At 29.7% G+C, this 24762-nt stretch overlaps 1 protein-coding gene across 4 annotated transcripts; it reads left to right on the forward strand.

Annotated features, from left to right (window-relative positions):
• Nucleotides 1–2378: 2378 nt before the first annotated feature.
• LOC107438406 (TD and POZ domain-containing protein 2) lies at nt 2379–23501 on the forward strand. Of its 4 annotated transcripts, XM_087165337.1 has the most exons (3): nt 2379–2590; nt 2702–3630; nt 23056–23501. In XM_087165337.1, the coding sequence occupies exons 1-3, from the start codon at nt 2473–2475 to the stop codon at nt 23089–23091; spliced, it is 1083 nt and encodes a 360-aa protein (XP_087021463.1). In that variant the 5' UTR covers nt 2379–2472; the 3' UTR covers nt 23092–23501. The 4 variants fall into 4 exon arrangements, with proteins under 4 accessions (XP_087021463.1, XP_087021460.1, XP_087021461.1 ...); XM_087165334.1 differs by having other exon boundaries at nt 2383–3630; XM_087165335.1 differs by lacking the exons at nt 2379–2590; nt 2702–3630 and adding an exon at nt 12983–14242.
• Nucleotides 23502–24762: the final 1261 nt, after the last annotated feature.

Raw genomic sequence — 24762 nt, forward strand, 5'->3', positions numbered from 1 at the left:
ATCCTCAGACAAGTTATAAATTTGATCATTCTGTTTGAATGCTTTAGGAAAAATGCTTTTTTTATTTTACCTTATGAAACTTTTTTTGAGTGAAAAAGTAACTTGAAATTTTTTTTAGAAATTATTGATCGTTTTATAATATGTTTAAATAGTTGATATGAGATAACAACGTTACATTTATTTATAAACAACTAAAATAATATTACTTGTTTGCATTACGCTGTTATGAAATTCGAATGATTTAAACTTTAATCATATCTTACACGCATAATTTTGAAGGAAAAACAAAATGGCTACCGTGAGTCGACCTGTCTGATCCAAAGAATAAGGTTAAAACATTTGAGTTGGGTCGAAATGCCCAGATTGTAATTAATGTGACATAAAATATGAGGAAGCATATTGTGAGACGAGGTAGAGAAAATTATTTAAATAAAAAATTGGCTGAAAGGTTGCGGATGTCTCATAAAAGCAATTGAAATAGAAAGAAAAACTCGTTTTGAAAAACAATTTTCATTTTTTTCTTTGTTTCAATTGTTTAATTTTCATTTATTAGAGGAAAGACCTTAACCATATTTAACATCATACCGATTGTTTAAAATAAAGTGAATTAGTTAAGGCGCTGAACTTTTCTTCTAGCTTTGTCTTAGTTTTATAAGAGTATACAATGCAGTACACAAGCAGTATCCGAAAGAATCAAAACTCAAATGCCAAAAAAAGTTGCAACCGTCGGAGCAAACTGCAGCTAAGTCTCAGGAATGAAAGCATAAAGTATTCACAAAATTGAAAAATAAGGTGAAATTGTTCAGAAAAAAACTGGAATTATAATTTTATCTGGTATAAAATGTTTGTCTTTTTGCACTAAAATAAAAAGTGTACAAATGTTTAGTGATTATGCGAACAACTGATAATTATGCTGTTTCTTGGCATTCTTGCACAATTTCTCTTTCTCTAGATATAAAATAGTAAAAAAATTCTTAAGAAACAATGCAAATGATAAGAAATTAATTAAAACTAAATAGAACCGATACTTTGTCGACTTTTTGACAACACTTTTCACTTTCAAATCTCACTGCTTCGATTTAATTGAATTCTTTCCTGGAAATTTAAAATGCCCCATAAAAAGGAAAAGACCAATTTTAATTAATATCCTAATTGATTTACTACTTGTACAAGATAAGTACTTTATTTTAAGTAACGAAATGATAAACAAAAATTGCGTACTTTTACTTGCATTTCGTTACTTTTAAAAAATGATTTTTACTTGTACTTCAATAGTAGATTAGAGGGTTAAGCCTTTAACCTAGTACCAATACTTTTTCTAAGAAAAGAGTGACAGAAATCTTTACTTTTATTTCGAGATGTCCTTTAAATATCTTTTAATAAAATAATCTCGTGAAATTTGAATTAAATATCTTGACAAAGTATCGTTAATTAATAAGATTTTTATCACTCGTGCATAACAATGAATTTAAGATAATATATTAGACATAAACCAGGTAAAGAAACATAATGAAAAGTCAAAATTCGTTTAAGAATCACATATTGAAAGGTTACGAAAAGTAAAAATTTGAAAATACTCGCAAGATTTTGACTTGAGCAGATTTTGACTTGAGTTTTGGTTAATTTGAAATTAACCAAAACTATGTGATCATAAAAAGAACTTAGGAATGAAAAGTATTTCTCTAGAGAATTTTTTTTATATAATTTAAATTGCTGATTAAAAGTAAAGCATTCCCACAACAGACCATTGTGGGCCAGAACGGGTCGTGGAAATATAGAGGCTTCGCAATTTCATGACCAACGTCGTGATATTATAATGACAATATTATCTGTTTACTCTCTAGACAGGCTGGTCGGGTTTCAAGTTAGTGGGCTACAGCTCACGATTCTTAGCTTGAATCATTATGGTTCATATTGTTGACATGGACAAATAAAAACGTTTTTATTATTTCGTATTTTTTTCTAGCGTAATTAGTTTTTAAAGTAAACGGGATTTCTATCTAATTTAGGCCAAATTAAGGTTTAAGATCAATGCTATTACAAATACAAATTAAGGCTATCAATGGATATTATTTGCAAGTTATTGCTTTGTAATAAGTTAAAGACAATTCCCCCATAAGTCCAGAAAATGACTCCAGTAAATTAATAAAAAATTAAAAAATATTTTTTTATGAATGCATTAAAATATCGTTGTTCCGAATTGTGGTGCAAAGAGATGGTTTTATTCATGCTTAAACAATTCAGAATAACAACTGTCAAATTGTCGAGACGGGAAATTACCCTAACAAGACGGGAAATTACCTTAAACATTTTGTGAGATAAGATAAATTGAAACATTATCTTACACATAAAATGATAACAAGGCGGCACCCAATAATTTCGACATCAAAAACTTTATTTATTACCTTTTCTTTTTTTTTTAACAAAAGCGGGTTCATCAGTGATTGTTTTGACTCACTTCTGTTCACAATTATGGCTTCTATCGAAAGCAAAACCCGTGGTTTTGACATCTTTTGGCGAATTGAAAACGTCCATTCTAAAACAGATCTCTCGCTTTCAAGTCCTAGTTTCAAATTGAAGAGAATGGAAGGTAAGTGGCAATTAGAAATTAAACAGAAAAATGAATTTTTGGCCGCCTATCTTTATAAGGAGGCCTCTCATATGAGTACCAGAGTCATTATTTCCGTATCATTGCTTGCAGACTCTGGGTGGATTGATATTATGAAAAATACTGAGGTGACGTATGAAGCATTTCGTACTGGTTGGGGAGTACATGAGCTGATCAGTTTAGAAAACTTGGCGAAACAAGAGTCATTTTATCTGCCCAATAATTCTCTAACAATAAGTTTTCATGTATGGTCCGCTAGATTTACTGCCGAGAATTCTCAATGGCTGATAACATCCCAGATGGATAACAAAGGCAAATTGAGCCATCAACCAACAGAAGCTTTTTCATGTTTGACACACGAAGTCATGCTTTATTTTTTACCATCTTTTAAATTCCAATCTGACAAAACATTGAAATCTCTAAATGCTCTAAAATCAAAAGAATGTTTAAAATCAAAATTTTCTGAAATGTATGAATGTAGTGAAGAAGACGTGTTAAAATTATTGAGAAGGAAAAAACTGGGTTTTGTCACTATCCGAACTGAGAACAAAGAGTTTTTCGTGCTTAAAGCTGTTCTCAGTACCGACTCTCCAGTGTTAAAGAATATGCTTGAAATCACTAACAATGGCGATTGCAATTTAATTGATATCAGTGATATAGATGGTGATACTATGGCGTTAGTTTTGAAATTTTTGCATTACAAAACTTTGGAAGATATTAATTGGAACACTCTTGCTAAGTTGTTTTATGTCGCTGATAAATATCAGATCGGAAGATTGAGAAGATTTTGTGTTTCTCTTCTCAAAAAAGAAATAACTGTTGAAAATGTTTGTGATGCTATAAGTCTTGCTGACACACATAAAAATCTACAACTGATGACGTATATTCAAACCTTTTTTTGCAAAAACTCTACTTCAATTTTGCAGTCAGAGAAATGGAAAAAATTTTCGCTCGCTTATTCTGAATTAGCAACGAATGTTCTAGAATGGTTTGCAGAAGGGATGCCTCAAATAGATTTAAAAGTAAGTAAAACCAAAATTTTAAATCGAAAATTTTACCAAGGTATATTTCTAAACATTAGAGGAGCAATTCTGTCTATTTTTGTTTGGTTTCTTTTCAGCTTCCTATGTCTTTTTAGGGATATGCCATCGAAAGAAAATAACGATAGTCAGCATCGTAAAATTTTCTAAAATTCTTTTAATACCTCAGATACTATTGAAACAACGTATTGATACTAGAAAATTTTGCCCAGCGTTTGTCATACGCTAACTGTAAGGATAATATTATTTTTAGCCTGTAAAAAGATTTATAAAGAAATTTTCGAGCATGCGCTTTGAAACTTAAATAGCGTTTGAAAACCCGTCACGTTGTGCAAAATCTATTTACTATGGAAAGAAAGTATCCACACTGAACGATATCTAATAGAATCGTTACTAAACTTCAAGATGTATTTTAACTCTATATATCAATAGTCAATCGTTTGACCACTGGACATCTCCAATATTTTTCCACTCGCTCATAGAAAGCAGCGCTCGTCCAAATGTGAAACAGTCATATAAGGAATAGTTCGATAATTATAATAGATGTTTTATTTTATAACCGTTGTTGAACAGCTGACCTAATTTTCTGAGTTTACGTCTACCACTGTCCAACTCCTTAACCTTGTAATTTTGAACCCAATACAGATGACGAGAGAGCTCGTGAATCAAATATTGGAAGAGATTTGCCTACATGGTGGATTTTTTTATGAAACTAACCCATATTTGCGATACTTAGAGAGGAATACCTTACACGGTTAGACTAACGGCAAGTGGACTCTAACTTATGATCCGTCTACCACTGAGGATATATTTTTCGTTAGCAGCACTGTGGCTGGTGCAAGTGTGAAATTCGTATCGACCCACCATCGTTGGTATTTGAACCCGGTTCATCTCATTGGTTGACAAGCGCTCTATACCCTGAGCCACCACGACTCCTTATAATAGATATTAAGAATATGATAATATCGTTATTAATGTGCATTCATAGTAATTTTCATTTGCCAGTCTTTGCGAGTATGATAAATTGAAGTTCGCAATAGTAGATAACAGTTCAAACAAAGTATAAATTATAGAAATTAAATTTGACTCATTGTGGTTTTATAAGCTGGAATACAAATATTGAATTGTAAAAAGAATTCAAATATATATTCTAAGCAACTTAACAACGAAGCAATGCAAAATGTACTCACTACCATAAACAGTAGAGCATCTAGAAAGAGTTGTCAGAAGGAAACAAAATTCTACTTACGTAAGTACCAGAGTTGGCCAAAAATGTAATCGATTACATTTTTTGATTACAGTAATCAATTACTTGTAATCATGATTACAATTTTCAAAAATTTTGATTACAGCTGTAATCATGATTACAATATTGATTACAGTAATCAATTACTTGTAATCGTGATTACAAAGTTTGATTACAGCTGTAATCATGATTACATAATCGATTACAGTAATCAATTACTTGTAATCATGATTACAATTTTCAAAAAATTTTGATTACAGATGTAATCATGATTACAATTTTGATTACAGTAATCAATTACTTGTAATCATGATTCCAAGTAATTGCGATTACAAGTAATCACAACAAAAACGATTACGAGTAATTATGATTACAAGTAATCAAAATATATGATTACATGTAATTTGATTACTTGTAATTTGATTACATGTAATTTGATTACATGTAATTATGATTACATGTAATCTAATTACACGATTACAAGACTATTGTATTCCTATAAATGATTATATTTTACAGTAGATAGTAGAATGTATTTTATAATGATACATTTTGCACGTATTAACATGTAATGCATTTTGTACGTATTTGTATACGTACAAATGAACGTAACTAAAATGTATGTACATATGATTTTATCTAGTGCATATGTTCAGACATTTTAGTTTCACACACATGTACATACTCTTATATTGTAGGTATAAAATATATGTACGTATATATTTAGATAATTACGTATGTATGTGCAAACAATGTAAACATGTATATTTATACACAATGAATATATGCATTTTATGCAAATATTTGTGTATGTAAAATGAATATCTATGTCCATGTACGCATGTATATACAAGTACTTGTGTTTGTACGAACATACATACATTGTCTGTACAATGTATGTCCCATGCATGTATGTGCAATTTATTTATGAACAGTACAATATATGTATGCATGTACAATATAGGTATATCTGTAGGATGTACAATATATGTATGTATACATGTACATGATATGCATGTCCAGTGTATTTATGTACATGTACATAATATGTTCATGCTCAATGTAAGTATCCAAATATGCATAATACATTTGTGTACGATTGTACGTACATTGGGTGTATTTATATTTCACATATATTCATGCATGCTTTCGACATGCATAACGTACGTACATACACACATTTGAGATGCATATATTGTACAGATGTATATACATATAGCGTACAGATGTATATACATATAGAGTACAGATGTATATTCATATAATGTACATATGATGAAATGAACATATAATGTTCATATAAAGTACATATGTGTGTACATGTACAGTACATATGTGCATAAATATATTGGGCATAACTCTTTCGTACAAATTTTACATGTGTACATGCATGCTATCGCTATCTATGCATATGGTGCAATGTATATATGTCCAATGAATTTATCCACACATGTACAATACACGTATGTTCCATGTATGCATATCCATATGTACTATATATGCACGTACAATACATGAATGTATGTACATAAATTGTACATGCGTACATACATTACACGCATACATATGTACATTACATTTATGTCTAAATATGTGTACAATGCAATAAATAAAATGCATGTAAGTTAACTTTTAATGACTCAAGCAAGTTAAATGACAGAATCAAACGATATTTCAATTTAGTTTTCAGCTTTAATTGTTCTTTAATCTCATTTTGAAATTCTCTGAATAAAAAATTATTTTCAGGTATTTTCATGAAATGTTTGACAATACAGATTTATTTTTTATATAACATAATGCATGATTCATAGAAATTTCTTAAATGGTAAGAAAAGCGGTAAATTTTATGTGTGGAATTAATATTTAGAAATTCCAAATAAAATTATCGTTTGCTTTCTAAAAAAATATGAGGTCGAGTTTCATATGCCTTAGAATAAATTTTAAAACAAATTTTAATAACTTTACTCATATAAATTTTTTTAATGTATGCACAATGTATGTGTATATTGTAATTACATATATTTAAATGTACGCATGCATTTGTACATTACTTGTAATTATGTACATGTATACGTTGTATGCACATGCATACATTGTGCATATAACTATTTTTTTGTACATCCATGCATTACATGCGCATAAGTATTAACAAAGTATGTAGTTATACAAGTACATACGTAAGTTGTACATAAGTACATACTTTGCGTGCACATATGTCGATGTACATATAAATATGCATGTATACATGTACGCATTTTATTTACGCAACTATGTGCATATATTGTACCTTTAAATAACATTCTTACATATTGTACGCAAATACGTACAATTTTATATACAAACGTACATCGTATATACGTGCTATTATCGTAAATTTATACAATATATGCACTTAAGTACATAAAAGCATGCACACGCATAAACATTATTTTCATATTCGTTCATACATGCATTGTCTATGTATACAAAGATGCAAAACATTGCCTTTTTGTACAAACTAACATACATGCGTACATGTATCATAAATGCATAATTATATGTACTAAGCATATGCGCATTGCATTAAGTATATTACAATATAATTATGAATATTGTACGTACAAACAACGTTTGTGCATACGTTGTATGTATAGGAATCGCAAATTGTACGTTCATTCGTGCGTACATTCTATATACATAAAAATATGTAAACACATGAATACTTACATAAAAAATTTGACTATAGTATACAATCGTAATAACTTGTAATCGTTTAGTTTGATTACAAGTAATCACAATTACATGTAATCAAATTACATGTAATCATGATTACATGTAATCATATATTTCGATTACTTATAATCATAATTACTTGTAATCGTTTTTGTTGTGATTACTTGTAATCGCAATTACTTGTAATCATGATTACAAGTAATTGATTACTGTAATCAAAATTGTAATCATGATTACAGCTGTAATCAAAAATTTTTTAAAGTTGTAATCACGATTACAAGTAATTGATTACTTGTAATCGTGATTACAAGTAATTGATTACTGTAATCAAAATTGTAATCATGATTACAGCTGTAATCAAAATTTTTTGAAAGTTGTAATCACGATTACAAGTAATTGATTACTTGTAATCGTGATTACAAGTAATTGATTACATAGCTGTAATTATCCGTAATTAATTACAGTTGTAATCGATTACTGTAATCAACGGCCAACTCTGGTAAGTACGACGCTTATGTACTTAAGTGATTAAAGCTTAATTATCACTTATGGTAGAAAAAATACACATAAATGGGTATTTTAGTACCCTCTAGGGTCACCTCTAGTGCGAATGCAGGCTGCAATACCGACGGGCATTGAAGCATACGATTCCCTCATGCTGTTCAACGTAATAAGATGGCAACCCTTAGAGGGCAACACCATAAACCTGCTGAACACAAAAAGTCTAGTGTTTCTCATATCTTACGATGGGTGAAACAACCTGATAATCTAATTAATTCACATTCAACTTTTCACTTGATAAAACGCAACCTAACTCCAATGCTCATTACCTAACGAAAAGCCTTAAATTTCTTTTTTACGGTTTTAAAAACATGCAAATGGCAAATTGTTAAAAAACCTCATAGTTTTGTATTCAAGTTTATATAGTTCCAAAACCGTAAAGGTAAAAAGGGTTCTTTACCGTTAATTAGATAAACAGACTACTGCCGATTATTTTACCTAAATTTTAGAATGCAAATTAAATTAATATCTGAAGATGAAAACAAAAAGATTTTTATATTATCTCTCTATATCCAAATCAGTATTCTCTATCTTTTGGCTCTCTCAAAGATGGATCACCATCAATAAAATCATGAGACTCATCTTAAAATCATGCTGTTCAAGATAGGGTTTTTCATATTTTTTTCTTCCTGTAAGTCGAATGCAAAATATTCTAATGATAAATTTCATGGTTTTACGTTAAGTGAGCTGAGGTTCGTACTTTTATGAGAAATAAAGCCAATCCTTCATGCTAAAAATTAATTTTTTACTCTATACTGGTTAAAGAATATAAATTACAGTACAATTTTTATTTTTAATGATGTTTTCTAAATATCATGCTAAATTAAGTATTTTTTCGGAACATAAGGACATTAAGGAAGAAAGGCATAGATGATGGCAACAATGAATTTAAATGCAAAAAAATAGCTTTTATATAGAAATATATCTTATTAGCTTGATTCTTGGTATTCATTTTGTATTTATTCACTTTGAAACTTTTGAACTCAGAGACAAATAATGAAATTTTGAAATTTACTTTTGTATATATAGTTTTGATAATTTTTTTCAAAAAATCCTTTTTTATAAGAAGTAAAATCATTTATAATAATTGTGTTTATCTAAGCTTTATCATCATATTAATTTTCCTCCCCTTACACCATTTAAAAATAAGTAGATATAATCTAAAGTTATTTCGTACGCTATAAAATTGCATTTAAATAAGCAATCTGTATAACACCATACACTTCTTCAAATCTGGATAAGAGGAAGATAAAAAAAAAAAAAAAGCTTGAAATTACCTCTCTATCAGCAGTCTCTTTTACTTCACTTGACTCTCTCAAAGGTGTCTCGGCATTGATTAAATCATGAGATTCATCTCTGAAACTAATAAGAAAAATTTCAATTTGTTTTCATCTGTTCACGATAGAGATTCGATGATCGTCTTATTCTCGTAACTAGGTTGAAAATAATTATAAAGATAAGTTTGCGTTTAATATATGGTTAATTTTGTTCGGCACAATATTTGTAAAGGATTTTGTAAGGGATTTAGACACCATATTGCGATGTGCTCCCTCAATTTTTTTATTTTTCTGTCACTAAAGCGACAAACACGTGCTTCAAGAAGCACTCTCAAGATCAGAAATTTATAATTATTAATAATTAATGTAATAATAATGGCCTGAGAATCTGCAATCTCAATACTTTTAAGATTTCTGATTAAAGATCAACAGGGAAATCATTTGCTTTACCGTTTAAAGTTTTAAATAAAGATATAAAATTTCGTAAGGTTAATATTGTTTTTATATTATAAGAAGTTGTATCGCGAACGAAAAGTTTATGTTAATTATATTACTACTATCTTAAAAATTTTTTTAGTTTTTCATTATTATCTTTCAGAATTTTATATCCGAAAAGAATTTTGAAGAATTTATATACTTAAGAGTGAATTACATAATACACAACTTTGAATAATCTTGAATATTGCTAAAAAATGTTTGCTCATCTGTTTAAATTTATTTGTACTACAAAACTGATTTTAACAGTTAAATCACAATTTAAGGAATTGACAATGAGCCAAGATACACTATCAAATTATTGCATAGCGAAATATAAATCTGCGCAAGTTCCAAAGTTGTCGCAATACCTCTCTATGAACTGTCACAATTTTCATTCTGAAATTACGGTAAAATCACCGGTAGCAATTTGTACATCCGGTTAATCATAAAGTTTATGGTTAGGAACACTTTTATAACTTAACGGTTTTGAAATCGTTTGTAACTGGTACGGTTAAAAAAACGTGAATACATATCTATGAGCAGGGCTCGAAATAACTCAGAAATTTTACCCGTCCCCGAGGACGGCTTGTCCAACAATGTACCCGTCCTCCTTAGAGACTAACCCGTCGCTTCTAAATAAATAAAAATATAATTTTCTCATATTTATTACAAACATTTATATAAAGTGCACAATGAATTAGTAGTTACTAGGATTACATTATACAGTAATAAAAGAAATACTAGGTTACTAATAGTAACCTAGTATTTCTTTTATGAAATAATTTAAATGACAAAGGTCAAGTTATCTGGAATGTCAATTTATCTGAGGGTACTGCGTTTTTTTTAAATGAATCAAATATGACGTTTGCCAGTTCCACAATCAAGCCAATGATTTACAGAGGTTTCTGCACAGAAATCTGAAAGGAGTTTTCCATTTAGGTAGATGTTCATAATTGCGTTTAAAGCTTCTCGTTTAAGACCAGTATGTAATGTGTTTTTTTGTAAGTTCATTGCTGAAAAGCCCCTTTAAACCGCTGCTGTACTCCCAGACAGAGAAAACATCAATTCCACCATACGCAGTATGTTGCTGTATTTCAAGATTAAAGGGTCATTTTAGAAGTGAGGCTCTAGATTCTTGTAAGATAACAAAAATTAAAAATGTATCACGAACATAAACGGGAAAATGGCCGTCCGCGCGGACGTCGGATTCGAAAAATTCGTAGTCCGTGGGGAATTTTTGACCGCCGAGGACGGGCGGACGAGCAGTTTTTCGAGCCCTGCTATGCGGTATTGTAAACATTTATGACTAGCATAGTATAGAATAAAAATCAATATTTTTAATAATATATATACTTTTTATTTCACTTCTTAATTAAAGGTAAAATTGCCTTACCTGTATTTCAGGTAAGGTAATATTTAAAGTTGCTATATATCCAGGGGTAGACAGAATTCTCTTCTTTCGATTTAAAAAGTCGTTACTCTTGAAATGAAAGATGTCATTAGTAAAAACAAAGGTCTGTCATTGAAGGAATTAACTCCTATCCATTTTTTGAAAACATTTAATATTCATACAAGAAACGTTAAAAAAAACAAGAAAGAAAAAAAAAACAAGATTAGACGACCCATTAATATTTTGAAAAAGAGCAGCAGATTTCAACTCGGATCTCAACTTAATAACTCGGAGGCGATCATTCTACATCTGCTTTACTTATGAAACTCTGGGTACACCGCAGTTACGGTTAAATTTTAAAGTCAAACTAGTAAAGTCAAATAGCTCAGAGTTTCTCAACACATAGTTTCTTAACCATAAAAATAAAACGGAAATCGGAGCTCTGCAGGGGCTGAACCATTTATGCATGAATAATAGTTTCGTTGTATATTTTTACCGCGAATGACCGAAATCAAAAGAATGTCGTCTTTTACCGGTGAATGTCAGCAATCGCTTTGGTGAATGTCTGAAATATTTGTTATATCCGATTTGATATTAATTAATTCGTTGATATTATTGTATTTATTCGACATTTTAGTATCTGCTGAGGATAGATGAGGAGAAACATCAGTGTTCGGAGGACCAGTTAAATGCATACTGGGCAGTGGTACTCGACCTTATAAAAACATTGATGTAGGGTATTCCTGGCAAATGTATACCGGGCAGTGGCACTTAATTACTAATCAAAGTATTTTTTATTTTAAGGTATGTAATTTATCAAAACTATTGCAAATTTTTTCTAAAATTTAATTTAAAAAAAAGCTTTATTTTGATAAAAAATTTAAAACGAAATTGTTATGATATAAGATACACATTTGATATTCTTATCAAAATTTTTGAACAATGGAACCAATATTTATGTGAACTAATTAGATTTTTTTTGTGTGAATCTTTAAAATGGTGCTTAGCACTTTGAACCTAGATTGTTGTTCCTTTTGAAAATGTTAAAATAAAACAGTTTTTGTTTTTGGTGAAAATTGATCAAAATTATAATAAAGCAAAGGAAACTTTAGTGAATCATTTCAGTGATATGAACCATGGAAACTATATTTCTATTAGCTAAATAGTTTGTTTTGTAGTCACTTTTCAGATTTGTGATAGGCACTTCACAAATTGCAATATTTTCTTAAAATTGAACTTAGAGACGTTATTTATTTTGATGAAAAATTGATAGAAATTTGAATAGCATTTGATCATATCCTTGTACAAGTGAGCCAAGTTTCTGGTATATTTCCAAAAGGTGAATGAAATGTCACAGAAAAGCACAAGTTGTTATTATTGCATGAAAGTATGGTGAATAAAAATATAATAATGAATTGAATAAAATTTTGTTTATTTGAAATAACTACAGAAATTAGATTTATTAGCTCGCCGTCACATAAAAACATCTTTAGAAAAAATAAAAGCTAAACGTTAATGCAAGTTTTAAATATTTATGACACTCATTTTTGCTATTGGCAAATGCGATAGGTCTGCTTAATGCTGACCTATCGAATTTTGCTGACACGCAATATGTGTGATTACAAATTTCTTATCATTTTTTTATGACTGATAAAAATGATAGGAAAATGTTTGGATAACTTTAACGGTGTGTTTTTCCCCTACATTTATTTTCTTTTATTTAGACATACGTTCAATTCCATTTGATAAATATGAATTTCATTCCGAAACAAGATGAGGAATTATTGTGTGGATTTTCAATTTTTTGGCGAATCGAGAATTTTAACCCATTGCCAAATGATAGTCTTTGTTTGATAAGTCCAGAATGTAATATTAAACCACTGAAAACGAATTGGAAAATTATAGTTAAAAAACGTGGTGATTTTCTAGTGGCATTCATATCCAAAGAAGAACACGAAAAATACTTGAGTTTGTTTTATTCAGTTGCAATACTTACAGGAAGTGGTTGGTTTTCGGTTCTAGATAGTGCAAAAGTTAAATTTGGCGGTAATTCAGATGTTTGGGGAGTAGATAAATTGATTAATGTGAAAAACTTAAAAGAAGATGAATGGTTTTATCTGCCAAATGGGACTTTAACCGTAAGTTTCCGTTTATGGAACAACAATACAAACAAGAAGGCATACCAGTACTTAATTACAACACGTTTAAGAAGTGAATCCGAATTAGAACAAAGAATAGACAGACCAATCGAAATGTTTACATCACTAAAACCAAGTGATTTCTTAACTTTTCCTCTTTCCTACAAATTTCACGTCGTAGAAACTACAAAGTCACCAACTCAGCTACCACCATCGACTTCTAATCAAGAATTAAATACCGAGGAAAATCTTCTAAGAATGTTCAAGGAGAAAAAGTTTTCCTTTGTTACTCTTAGAACATCGACAAAGGAATTTTCTGTGCATAAAGCAGTATTGTGTGCCAGATCTCCAGTTTTCAAAGCCATGTTTGAGCGGAAAATGAAAGAAAACGATTTGAATGTAGTTGATATCGATGACGTTGAAAGTCAAACAATGACGTCACTTATAAATTTTTTGCATTTTGAGCCGCTTGGTGATTTGAGTTGGGAAGCGGCTATGAAGTTGTACTATGCTGCTGATAAATATGACATGAAACCATTGAGAAAAGCTTGTGTTTTATGCATGAAAAATGAATTAACAACTGAAAATATTTGTGACTCTTTTGTTCTAGCTAATATGCATCAGGATAAGGATCTCATGAGCTGCGCTGGAGATTATTTTTGCAAACATTCTAAACAAATTTTACCCTCTAAAAAATGGAAAGATTTTCTTTTGAGTTACACAGAGTTAGCTGCAGAAGTTTTATGCAAATTAGCTCATAACATATAGAAATAATTCATTAAACTTCATTTAAGTAAGTTTTTTAATGATTCTTTTAATAATATTTTTATCTAGGTATTTTTCATTTAAACTTTCATTTGTATTTGAACTAACAGTTTTCTAATTTTAAATCATTTTTATTTAATGTAACGCTATTGATGTATTCCCTTATAGTTTATTTTTATCTATACTGTAGGAACATATAAAAATTTAGAACGCACTCCTTAACTAAATAAGAGTTGATTGAAATCTGTATTATTGAGAAATTTTCCTGCAAATCAAAACTTATTCATATTGAATTTACTCCAGTAATGTTAACGAAAGATATATTCTGTTCATCTCTCAAAGCATCACATTTTAACTTTTATAGTTGTGGATTTCATTTTGACAAAAATATAAATTTTTAAAATTATATGATTTTGATAATTGTTCAAGAAACTGGATTATTTTTCAAAGAAATTGAGGACTTGATGCAATAAAGTGATCATACACACACTTTTCGAAGGTGACATTTTTATAGTGAGCATTTTCTTGGTATTGTCTCCAGATAGTTATTTTGCAAGTTTTCAGATCTAATTAACCGCAATCTACTCCGAAAAATTATCTTATTGATTACATGAAAATTGTGGTGCTTTTTTCCACCATGTAATGACCCTGTTGAATGGCTCTTATGATAGTCTTGAAAATGTGGCTTGTCATTTTAATCAAGCCCTTCAATTTACGTTTGGAGAAAAAATGTATTTTCTCTTTGTGCCGATTACGGAGTTACTGTTGTTGAATGTTTTGAGAGAACTGGACGTAAAAGAAGCTAAAAATAGTGAGAAAATTATCCACGAGTTTTATTTATTTTTCCTGTAAATTAACAACAAATCATTAAAAAAGTATCTATAAAAGTCATTCTATAGAACTTTCTTGAAGTGTAAAATTTTTTACAGAATTTTCAGACAGAAATATAAATGTATTTAAATCCGAACTTTAAGTCTCAACGTTTTTCCCAAACGTTTGATCAAATGAGGATAAGGTATATACTTTTGTGTTACTTACACGAAGAAAAGAAATTCTAGTAAAATTACTTATTATATAGTAATGACATTTGTGGCAAAAAGTAAAAAATTAAATCAGAATGATAAAACTGAAATTATTAACGATTATTAATAATATTTATTAATTAGTATTATATATATAATAATTATATAATAATTATTTGTAAAATACTTAATAATTAATACTAACCAAAATAATTTAAACCATTCATGTGGTAATTATTTCGTTCATATGGTAACGTTTCCCGACAAAAATTATAATTCTTTGGTTTTCAAAATTATAATTCTTATCACCACACATTTAGTAAAAAATACAAAACTGAAAAGTAAAGTCAACCGTTTAAATGTTTTTTTTTTCATGCTCTTAAGTATCATGATAAAACTACCGTATTTTACGAGATACGCTAAGTTTTATCGCATATTATAAAACTATACTTCATCGTTAACCAAACAAAGCCAAAGCGCTTCGAATTAAATTACAGAACTTTTTGGAGGTTCCATTGAGCCAAAATCACGATGAACTCAATCATATTCTGGTAGTTTCAACAATACTTTTTTAATCAGTGTATGAATATGGAACAACAACGTGAATGTAGCTCATATAAAAGTACCAAAACAAGCATAATATAGTTTCGGTTCTATAAACGAGGACAATCCTCTGTGTCTAACACACTTTTATTTATTTATTTATAGTATTTGAGTAGTTGTTTTAACGCAAAAGAAGGTTAAATCGGAACAATAGTAAGTTAATTTTTGTGCCTTTATTTGTGCTTTATTCACGTTATTTTAACTCTTTTCGTGAACATTCTTTGTATCCTCATTATTAGGGGTTGTAATATACAGCCCATTTCGTCTCTTTTTTTTTTTTTTTTTTTTTTTTTTTTAAATATAATTTTAAATTTAGGTTATCAATGCTTTTGAAACTATTCGCATAATTTCTTACATAACATTTACATTTTTCATGAAATTATGAATAATCGTATTCTGTAACATAATAGTTATAATGTAGCATAGGAGTTCCATTATACAAAATGCTAACCGGTTATGGATTCACTTTTTTTTAAAAATATGATTCAGGATTGATTGAACCGGATCTTCTTGCAATCATAGAAGTTGAATGTACCTTTAGAGTGTAAAACATAAGAATTTCAAAACCAGCTACTACTAATTAAATGAAACAAATCGCTTCAATAATTTTTATCTAAGTTCAACGTTGTACTTAGTAATTTGTTGATAAATATACCGATTATGATCATGAATTGTTGTCACTTACTTGAATTTAGATAAACTTCTTTTATTTTATTTAATAAAATAATATATAATACCATAGTAGAAAGTAAAGTAAAATTTAGTTTATAGTAAATTAATTTACGTCACAATTTTGTGTTGCTATAAATTTCTTGTTGAGATTCCAACACTTTCTGAAAGAGTGGACTATTCAAACCCTGTTAACGAATTCACAGTCAATAGGAAAATCGAAAAATTTAATCATGAACCTGATACAGATTTCTTACCTATTTTGAAATTAAATAACTAAATACGAAATAGCAAATTGAAGTTACACGGAGGAAATACAACATTAATGACTGTTTGTCCAAAATGTCTTACTCCTAAGATTTAGCTATTAGTTATTCAGTGTCCATACTAACTGGTTCAGGAAAGACTGTCGCCTTTAAAGATTCTGAAATAAGATTTAAAGTCGCAGAGTAAGTGAAAAATTATTCAATCTAGAACAAGTGTATGAGAAAGAATGTTTACCCAATGGATCATTATCAATAAGTTCAATAAACACAGAAGGGTGGACAGCAAAAACTCTGATGAATTCAAAATGGATTAATAAAAAAGTCTGATACCTTGGCACGGAAACTATTTTATTTTATAACATTTGTTAAACTGCAGACCCAATTTTGGATTTACAACTATCAATGTTCAACTCCGTAGTCTTAACCCAATTCAGAAGACAAAGGAACTTTAGGATCAAATATAGGGAGAAATTTGATTTCGTGAAGGACTTTTTGATGGAACTACCTCGCATTTGCGTTACATGGAGAGCAATGCCACGTTAACCACCCACGGTTAGGCTGATGGTAAGGGGACTCTAACCAATGATTCGTCTACCACTGAAGATATTTTACGAAAGCACTGTGGTTGGTACAAGCCGGAGGCGGAAGAATTCGTATTAACCAGCCATCACTGGGATTCGACTCACCTCATTGGTAGGCGAATGATCTATTAGCTGATCCATCTCAGTTCTGGATGTTGCAGTTATCGCCAAAGTTGATTTAGGGGCCAGGATAGCATGATTGGTAGGAAGTTGGACTCATGTTCGTGAGATCGTAACTTCAAATCCCTCCTGCCAAAGACTCCCCGGTTAGTAAACGTGCACGGTTGGTGTAAACTAAATCTGTCGGGGTCGCAAGATCCTCTATGTTTCCATAACAAATTGTAACCATGGGTCCGTTGCATAAATGTTTTGTGACGTGTGTGCTGCTGAAGTCGTATTCTTTTCCATGGATGGTGCCACTGAAAAACAAGAAATGCCTCTCCGGTCTTAAATACCAGCCTTGCTGGAATGGTAAATGGTATTAGAAATAACAACAATAACAAAGACGCGGCAGATCTGCAGATCTGCTGAAACGGAATTCAGTTTTGCAGTACTCCGAACAGAGACTATTTAGTGCACAAAGCTGTTTGGTGCGCAAAATCTCCTGTATTCAGTGCAGTGTTCGATACAGGATTTATGGAAAACATAGAGCAACTGAGATGATATCGTCAGCCAGATCATGACCACATTTGTTAATTTCTTACACTTCGAGCCTCTGGATGATCTGCTTTGGGAAAATATTATCATGTTATATTATGCTTCGGATAAATATTAGGCAGATTCTCTTAAAAAAGATATCAAGTATCTCTTGAAGAAAGAGTTAACAGTTGAAAATATCTGCGTTATTCTTTCCGATTTACATCAAGACAAAGAACGCATAAAATGCAATCAGAAGTTGTTGTTTTTTTTGTTGTAGACATTATAAGACTATTTTCCCGTAAAGAAAAATGAAAGATTTAATATTGTGCAAGTTGTCGGAAAAAATTTAACAGTAGATGAAGTAATAATTGGTGAGTTTCAGCTAGTCTTATAGCAACGTTTCCATTGAAATAATTTAAATTTTAATTTTGTATTACGTTTTGCTCAAAATAGGCCCCACTTTTTGCTCTTTTGCGGAACATTAAAATTGACATGAAAAATAATTTAAATTGAATAAGAGATGTTATAATTTTTAAATGTGCTTTTTTACTATAGCGATTAAAATCCTTTTTATCTTGTTTCGAAATTCTGACTGGAACTAACGAAGAAAATCCTGTTGGATTTAAAGAACGAATTCTAACTTAATTATTTAATTCTATTTAGTTTCCTAAAAAGAAAATTAAATATGCTATAGTAATTATAGTAACAAACATTATTTTTATTTTTTACTTATTTTGAAAAATACTCGTCCGGATCAAAATAGGCTTGAAAGAAATGTCAAGTTCCTTGGAAGGAAGATATTAATTAAAAAACAAGTTATGGTTCAAATTATTCTTTTAAGGTGCACTGTATGATATTCTCGGTAAAAATGGTAAAATGGTAATTTTTTAATTGTTACTTTACCATATTCAACCGAAACAATCGCTTAACTATAAAAAAGATGATATTCAAACTGTTAAGCGTGAGAAAACACATTTATTGATTGTTTTTTTTTCCTAAAACGATTGAAAAGCCTGAATTCTATCCGCTTTACTAGGCCCACCTTTAGAAAAATATTTTATGCAGCTGGGTACGTACTGAAGCTAAGAAGGTCAATCTCATAACCGGCTGAACAGTTGTTCGAATCCCAGCTTTGATATTACAAGATTTCTTTCATTCCTTCAATACGTGAAGAGATTCCAGGGTCCTTCACTCTTCAATCGGTGACCCTGGACTATTAGAGTGGGTAATTTTCGAGCATTTCAATTAATTCATAGAACACTTATTAAAACTGACAGCTGTGACTCGGTCTTATAAACTGAGCTTGTGAAAGTGACAATGTAATTTTTAGGCTTATAAGAAGGCGTTTGTGTGTATTGTTTAATAGGAAGAAAAAGAAACATACAAAAAAAAAGATAAACGGTATCTTACAACTGTCAAAGATAATAAAATGTTATTCTTCTGTCTTATCTTAAACGGAATGCTTTTATCAAACAATTCATTTAAAGTTGATTGTTTCTCAGCATCATTTTTTGTTTTCATTTAAAGACGATGGCAACTACATCAGAAAAATACGAAAATATGAATGGAATAGTTATATATTGGCGAATCGAGAATTTTAACTGCAAGCCTGGTAAGAATTTATTGCTTCGTAGTCCATCTTTCAAAACTAAATCACTAAAATCAACGTATCGTATAGAAATTAAGCAAAAATATGGATTCTTATCTGTTCATTTGGTCAAAGAAATATATTCCGTTACAAGTTCTGTAACAGTTTCTACCACTTTACTCAGTAGTTTGGGATGGATAACAATTTTGGAGAAAGTTCCAGTCCATTTTGGAATAGGCCAAGTTCACGCCGGAGTAGACCAATTAATCAGTTTTAAAGAATTGAATGACCAAGAATGGACTTATTTGCCCAACGGATCATTGACAGTTGGTTTTCATCTCTGGAAAGAAGAACAATTCAAAGACACTTCGCAGACTTTGATTATTTCTCGTTTGCTTCACAGTGATGGAAACGACTTACAACATAGACCAATACAGACTTTTTTGCATTTAAAACCGAACGACCTGCTACATTTTCCTCCCTCTTATGAGTTTAAAGAAACGAAAGAGTTTTTAACTCAAAAAACTCAGACGTTCACAAGTGCTGGTTTCCATGATTCTGAAGAACTTATAAACTTTTTTAAACAAAAAGAATTCAGCTTCGTGACGCTTCGAACGCCAAATAAAGAATTTGTGGTGCACAAAGCTGTGCTGTGCTCCAAATCACCTGTCTTTAACGCCATGTTTGAAAGAAATATGATTGAAAATGATACGAACTCAGTTCATATAGATGATATTGAAAGTGAGACTGTCTCTTTACTTATAAAATTTTTGCATTTTGAGCCCTTGGGAACTCTGCATTGGGAAGATGTAACAAAATTGTATTATGCCGCTGATAAGTATCAAATAGAAGGTTTGAAGAAATTTTGCAGATCTTTCCTAGAAACTGTTTTATCATTAGAAAATGTGCTTGATCTATTTATACTGGCTGATAAGCATCAAGATAAGAACATAATGTCCTGTGCTGAAAAATACTTCCGCTTAAATTTCGAAAAAATTTTAATTTCAGCGGAATGGCAAAGATTTTTGCGAAGCAATTATCAGCTAGCTACTAGAATCGGTAATGAAATTCAATCTCCCAATTAACTTAAGATTGTGATTTCCATAGGTAAGCTGAAATTCGTTTTACATTTTAAAGAAATATGACCTCTTTAAGGCAATCCATTTAATAAAAATTTTACCCCAAAAACTTTCAGCAGATTACGTAACTGTTAAAAACATTTCATTTTTCAGAAAAATAATGTAGCAACTCAAAAATTACACACATTTGAAAATACTAAAGAAAAAAAAAACTAAATTTACTTAACTAGTGAAATCATCATCCAAGTAGTTAAGATAGAGATATCGGATATATATATATATATATATATATATATATATATATATATATATATATATATATCCGATTCCAATATTTATATAATATTTATAACCGATTCTAATTTGTATATAGATTAAAATTATTTTAATATGTTATATGTATTGCCATTGCTTATGCTTTTTCTTATGCTATTTCGTATGCAAATTTTTCAAGAGTTTAATAAATTTTTATTTGTACTTGTTTTAGAATGTATTAAGTATATTTGAACACATTTGTATAAATAATTAATATGAGAATTCAAAATGCTGTGCATCCAAAATTCTTTTCAATAGTTATTGGATGAATCATTGGCAATATTATACTGAAGTATAAATCATGGTACTAGTGGCACTAGGGAAAAAATCCCACACTAACGTATTAAATATTGCTAAAAGCATTTTATAAACTAAAATGTGCATCAGAAATGCCAATATACTAAAGTTTCAATTACCAGATTACTAAAACCACTAGTGTTAAAATAATATATAAATATCTGCTACAGAATTTCCGTCTCTCAGCAAATGGTGTTTACATACATATTGCAGCTTATACTCAATGGAATTATATACAGTATGGAGTTAAGAGTATACTGAATTAAAATAGCTGCTACCTCTACTAGATTTTGATTGTTTCTCCTCGTTTACTGGTCGAATAAAAATTCACCTACATTTTGTACTTTTCCTTTTTTTACATTTTACTTTTTGTACATTTTATGAAATTTCCAAAAATTGAGTAAGTTTCCTAAAACATTCCTTTTGAAATGGAATTTTTGTACAAATTATTACTTGCTTGAATATTTAAATAAGTATTACTAATACATAATGAAGTGAGCCTTATTTATGAAAATTAGTATTTAAAAGGCATGTTAACTCGATTCTATGTTGAAGTAGTTGTTTCATAGATGAAGGTTGACATTGTCGATATTTACGTCCCCCATATTTAGTTTAGTTTTATTCAGAACTCACTTTTTAAATTAATTAAAAAATATTTTTACTATTTTTGCTGAATTAAATGTCTATTACTATTCAAAATTATGAGCAAACATAATGCATAACATTTCAAGTATAATTAATGTTAATAATAGCCTGAAGATAGTGCAGTTTTTTATTTTGTTTTCATGACTGTAAAAATCCCTAAAATTCCCTATGTGTGAAATATTTAGTATTATATGACAACATTATCATGAAATCTACAGGATTTTTTCCTATCCTTACTGACAGCTATGAGATAAGAATTTTATTAAAAGCATTTTTATAAATAAAAATGAACATTAGCTATTGTCTCAGTGCATTGGTGATATTGCACTGAAATATAATAGCATCATACTACGCAGCAAATGTAAGATTCATGAGACATATGTGTACCTCAGAAAAATTACGTATGTCCCTATATGAACTTACCTAGCTAAAATTACAACAAGTAACTATGCGTATATAATTATAACTATGGATGGTTGACTGAGTAAAGGCTAACACTTATGGAGCTAGGGGTAATTCGTCGTTTTTACGATCAAACTTGAAAAATCTTCGCCATTAAATTTTATTATTATACTAATAGTGTTTAAAATACGCGTTATTTTAATTTAAAGTTCAACGACACAAACAACAAATGAATTCGGAAAACGTCGAACAACCCAAAGAATATCAAACAGGGATATTTTGTACAAATATAGCCAAATAAGGGATAACACTTTGGCAAACCTTTATTTATGTTTTGATATTAATTTTCTTAAATTTGTTTTTGACTCACAACCGCTTAGAATTTGTAAATTGCAGAAAACTATTATGAATGGTAAAATTACCAGTGAATTCAATCACAAATTAAATTGATGAAACTTCTTAGAATATTAAGCCTGTTCACACATCGCCTCCGAAGTGTAACATAAGCGGAGGGATACACCGGAAGTTTTCTAAATTCCTTCCGGTTATAGGAAGCTTGTTATTGTTTACATTCTGTAAACCATCCATATAAGCACATTTGAAGTTGACCTGGTGGTTGATTTTTTTTTATACCGGAAAATATGATTATTAGAACAACGCTACTATTTAGAATAATATTTAATTTTGGCTCACTGATACTGCTTTGTAATGAACCTTTCTTAATTTGTTTTTCAGATTTTGGTTTCTTCCCATGTACATCCAAAAGAGTGAGGAAATAGCTACGAAGAACTACTTTTATGAAACATAAAAAAATAATGAAATCAAGAGCAAACACTTTTTGGCAGCATATAAATTTAGATTTTCATCTTCCTAATTTATAAATTATTGAAGTTGCTATTCGATACCCAGACTATTTTTTTATTAACTTAAAAATTATTTTCTGGAAATTTATGTATGTGTGTTCTTTTTCATTTACTAAAAGAGCTTTGACATTGTATATGTATAAGCATGAATAATCGCTTCACATTTTTAGAATAGTTTTAATTATCTTAAACTTTCTTTGCTGTATTATTAATTTTAAAACTTATTGTACTTCATTATTTTTACTATTGTTTTTATCGATGAACATTGTTTGTGTCTTAATAATCTTACTTAAATAAAAAAAGATATGTATAACTTCAGTAGGTTTATGCCAAATTATTTCAAAATAAAAACACATCTTAAGTACTGCGATCCAATTCAATGCATATTAACATAGATATTAGTGTTATTATCACATGCAAGGATATACTGTAAAATAAGGCATCAACCACTTACATCTAAAAAGAGTTTTTATTGAAGATTACTTAATTTTCACAAAAATGTGCTAAAAAGGTCCTTATTAAAGTTATATTTTTATTTATTCAACTTGTTTTTTATTCATTAATTTCCTACAGCAAATTTAAAAACTTATAGGACGACAAAGTTAAAAGTGTTTCTGGAAGCACAATTTTGCTTCCTTTTGTAAATGTTAGCCAGTCTTATGATTGCATCTTAATCCTCTTTATCATTTCTGGTGAAAAAGTATCGTCTAAATGAATATTGTCTTCAATTTTATTTATAATCATTGAACAGGTGAGAATATACACTTGCAACTTTGATTATAACTCAGATGACAAGTATCTTCTAAACTTGCTCAATTGCAATTTGTTTCTACCATTCAAGATAATTCAATCAGTTAGTTATTTTTGGGCACTTTTTCTCTTATTGTGGCTTAAATTCCTGTTGTAAGGTGCTAAAAAAATACAAAAAAAAAGCAGAAGAAGCGTGCTTTGAGTTTTCAGATTTGTTGAATTGACAAATTATATAACTCAGCACCATAGTTGTATTTTTCTGGACTGCTGATCATCCCACGTGTCAAGTTCACAAGTTTATAATTCTGAAAATGATTTCTGAATATCAAAAATTATTTCCTTTTTCTATAATATTAAACATTGCGCAGTTTAAAATATTACATGTTTATAATAAACGTTTCGAATTCTGAGAGGAGTAATTCATTAATAGAAATTATTTCTATTTTCTATGCATCTGAATTCTACACAACTAATAACATTGCATTTTAAAAACTGAATGTACAGTGTTCCAAAAAAAATGGACCACCAAGAATAACTTTTGATCTAATGATTGGATCTTCACGTTCTAGAACAGATTCTTAATAGTTAGAGGGAGTGAATCAATTAGTGCAGACGATGTTTTAACAAGAACAAGACACAAAAACATACGTTCTCCGAATAAACATATATTTTTTTTCCAACTTCACGGAACTTTACATTCTAAAAGGTATGATGAAATACGCACAAATTAAAATTAATATTAAAGGGTCCAATTTTTGGATCACTTTCCTGATCAAACTATGGGGATCTTATTTCACAAATTGTGGCTACTCTCCTATTTTGTGGTCCC

The sequence above is a fragment of the Parasteatoda tepidariorum genome, chromosome 6 (genome assembly GCF_982258835.1).
Source record: "Parasteatoda tepidariorum strain Cologne lab strain chromosome 6, Ptep-v5.0, whole genome shotgun sequence".
NCBI classification, from domain to species: domain Eukaryota; kingdom Metazoa; phylum Arthropoda; class Arachnida; order Araneae; family Theridiidae; genus Parasteatoda; species Parasteatoda tepidariorum.

Bases quoted from the DNA above. Each gene is read 5' to 3' on its own strand.
- LOC107438406 (XM_087165334.1), top strand. From the start codon at position 2,473: ATGGCTTCTATCGAAAGCAAAACCCGTGGTTTTGACATCTTTTGGCGA. The intron at 3,631-23,055 runs GTAAGTAAAACC...TTTGTTTTTCAG, and splicing joins TGCCTCAAATAGATTTAAAA to ATTTTGGTTTCTTCCCATGT.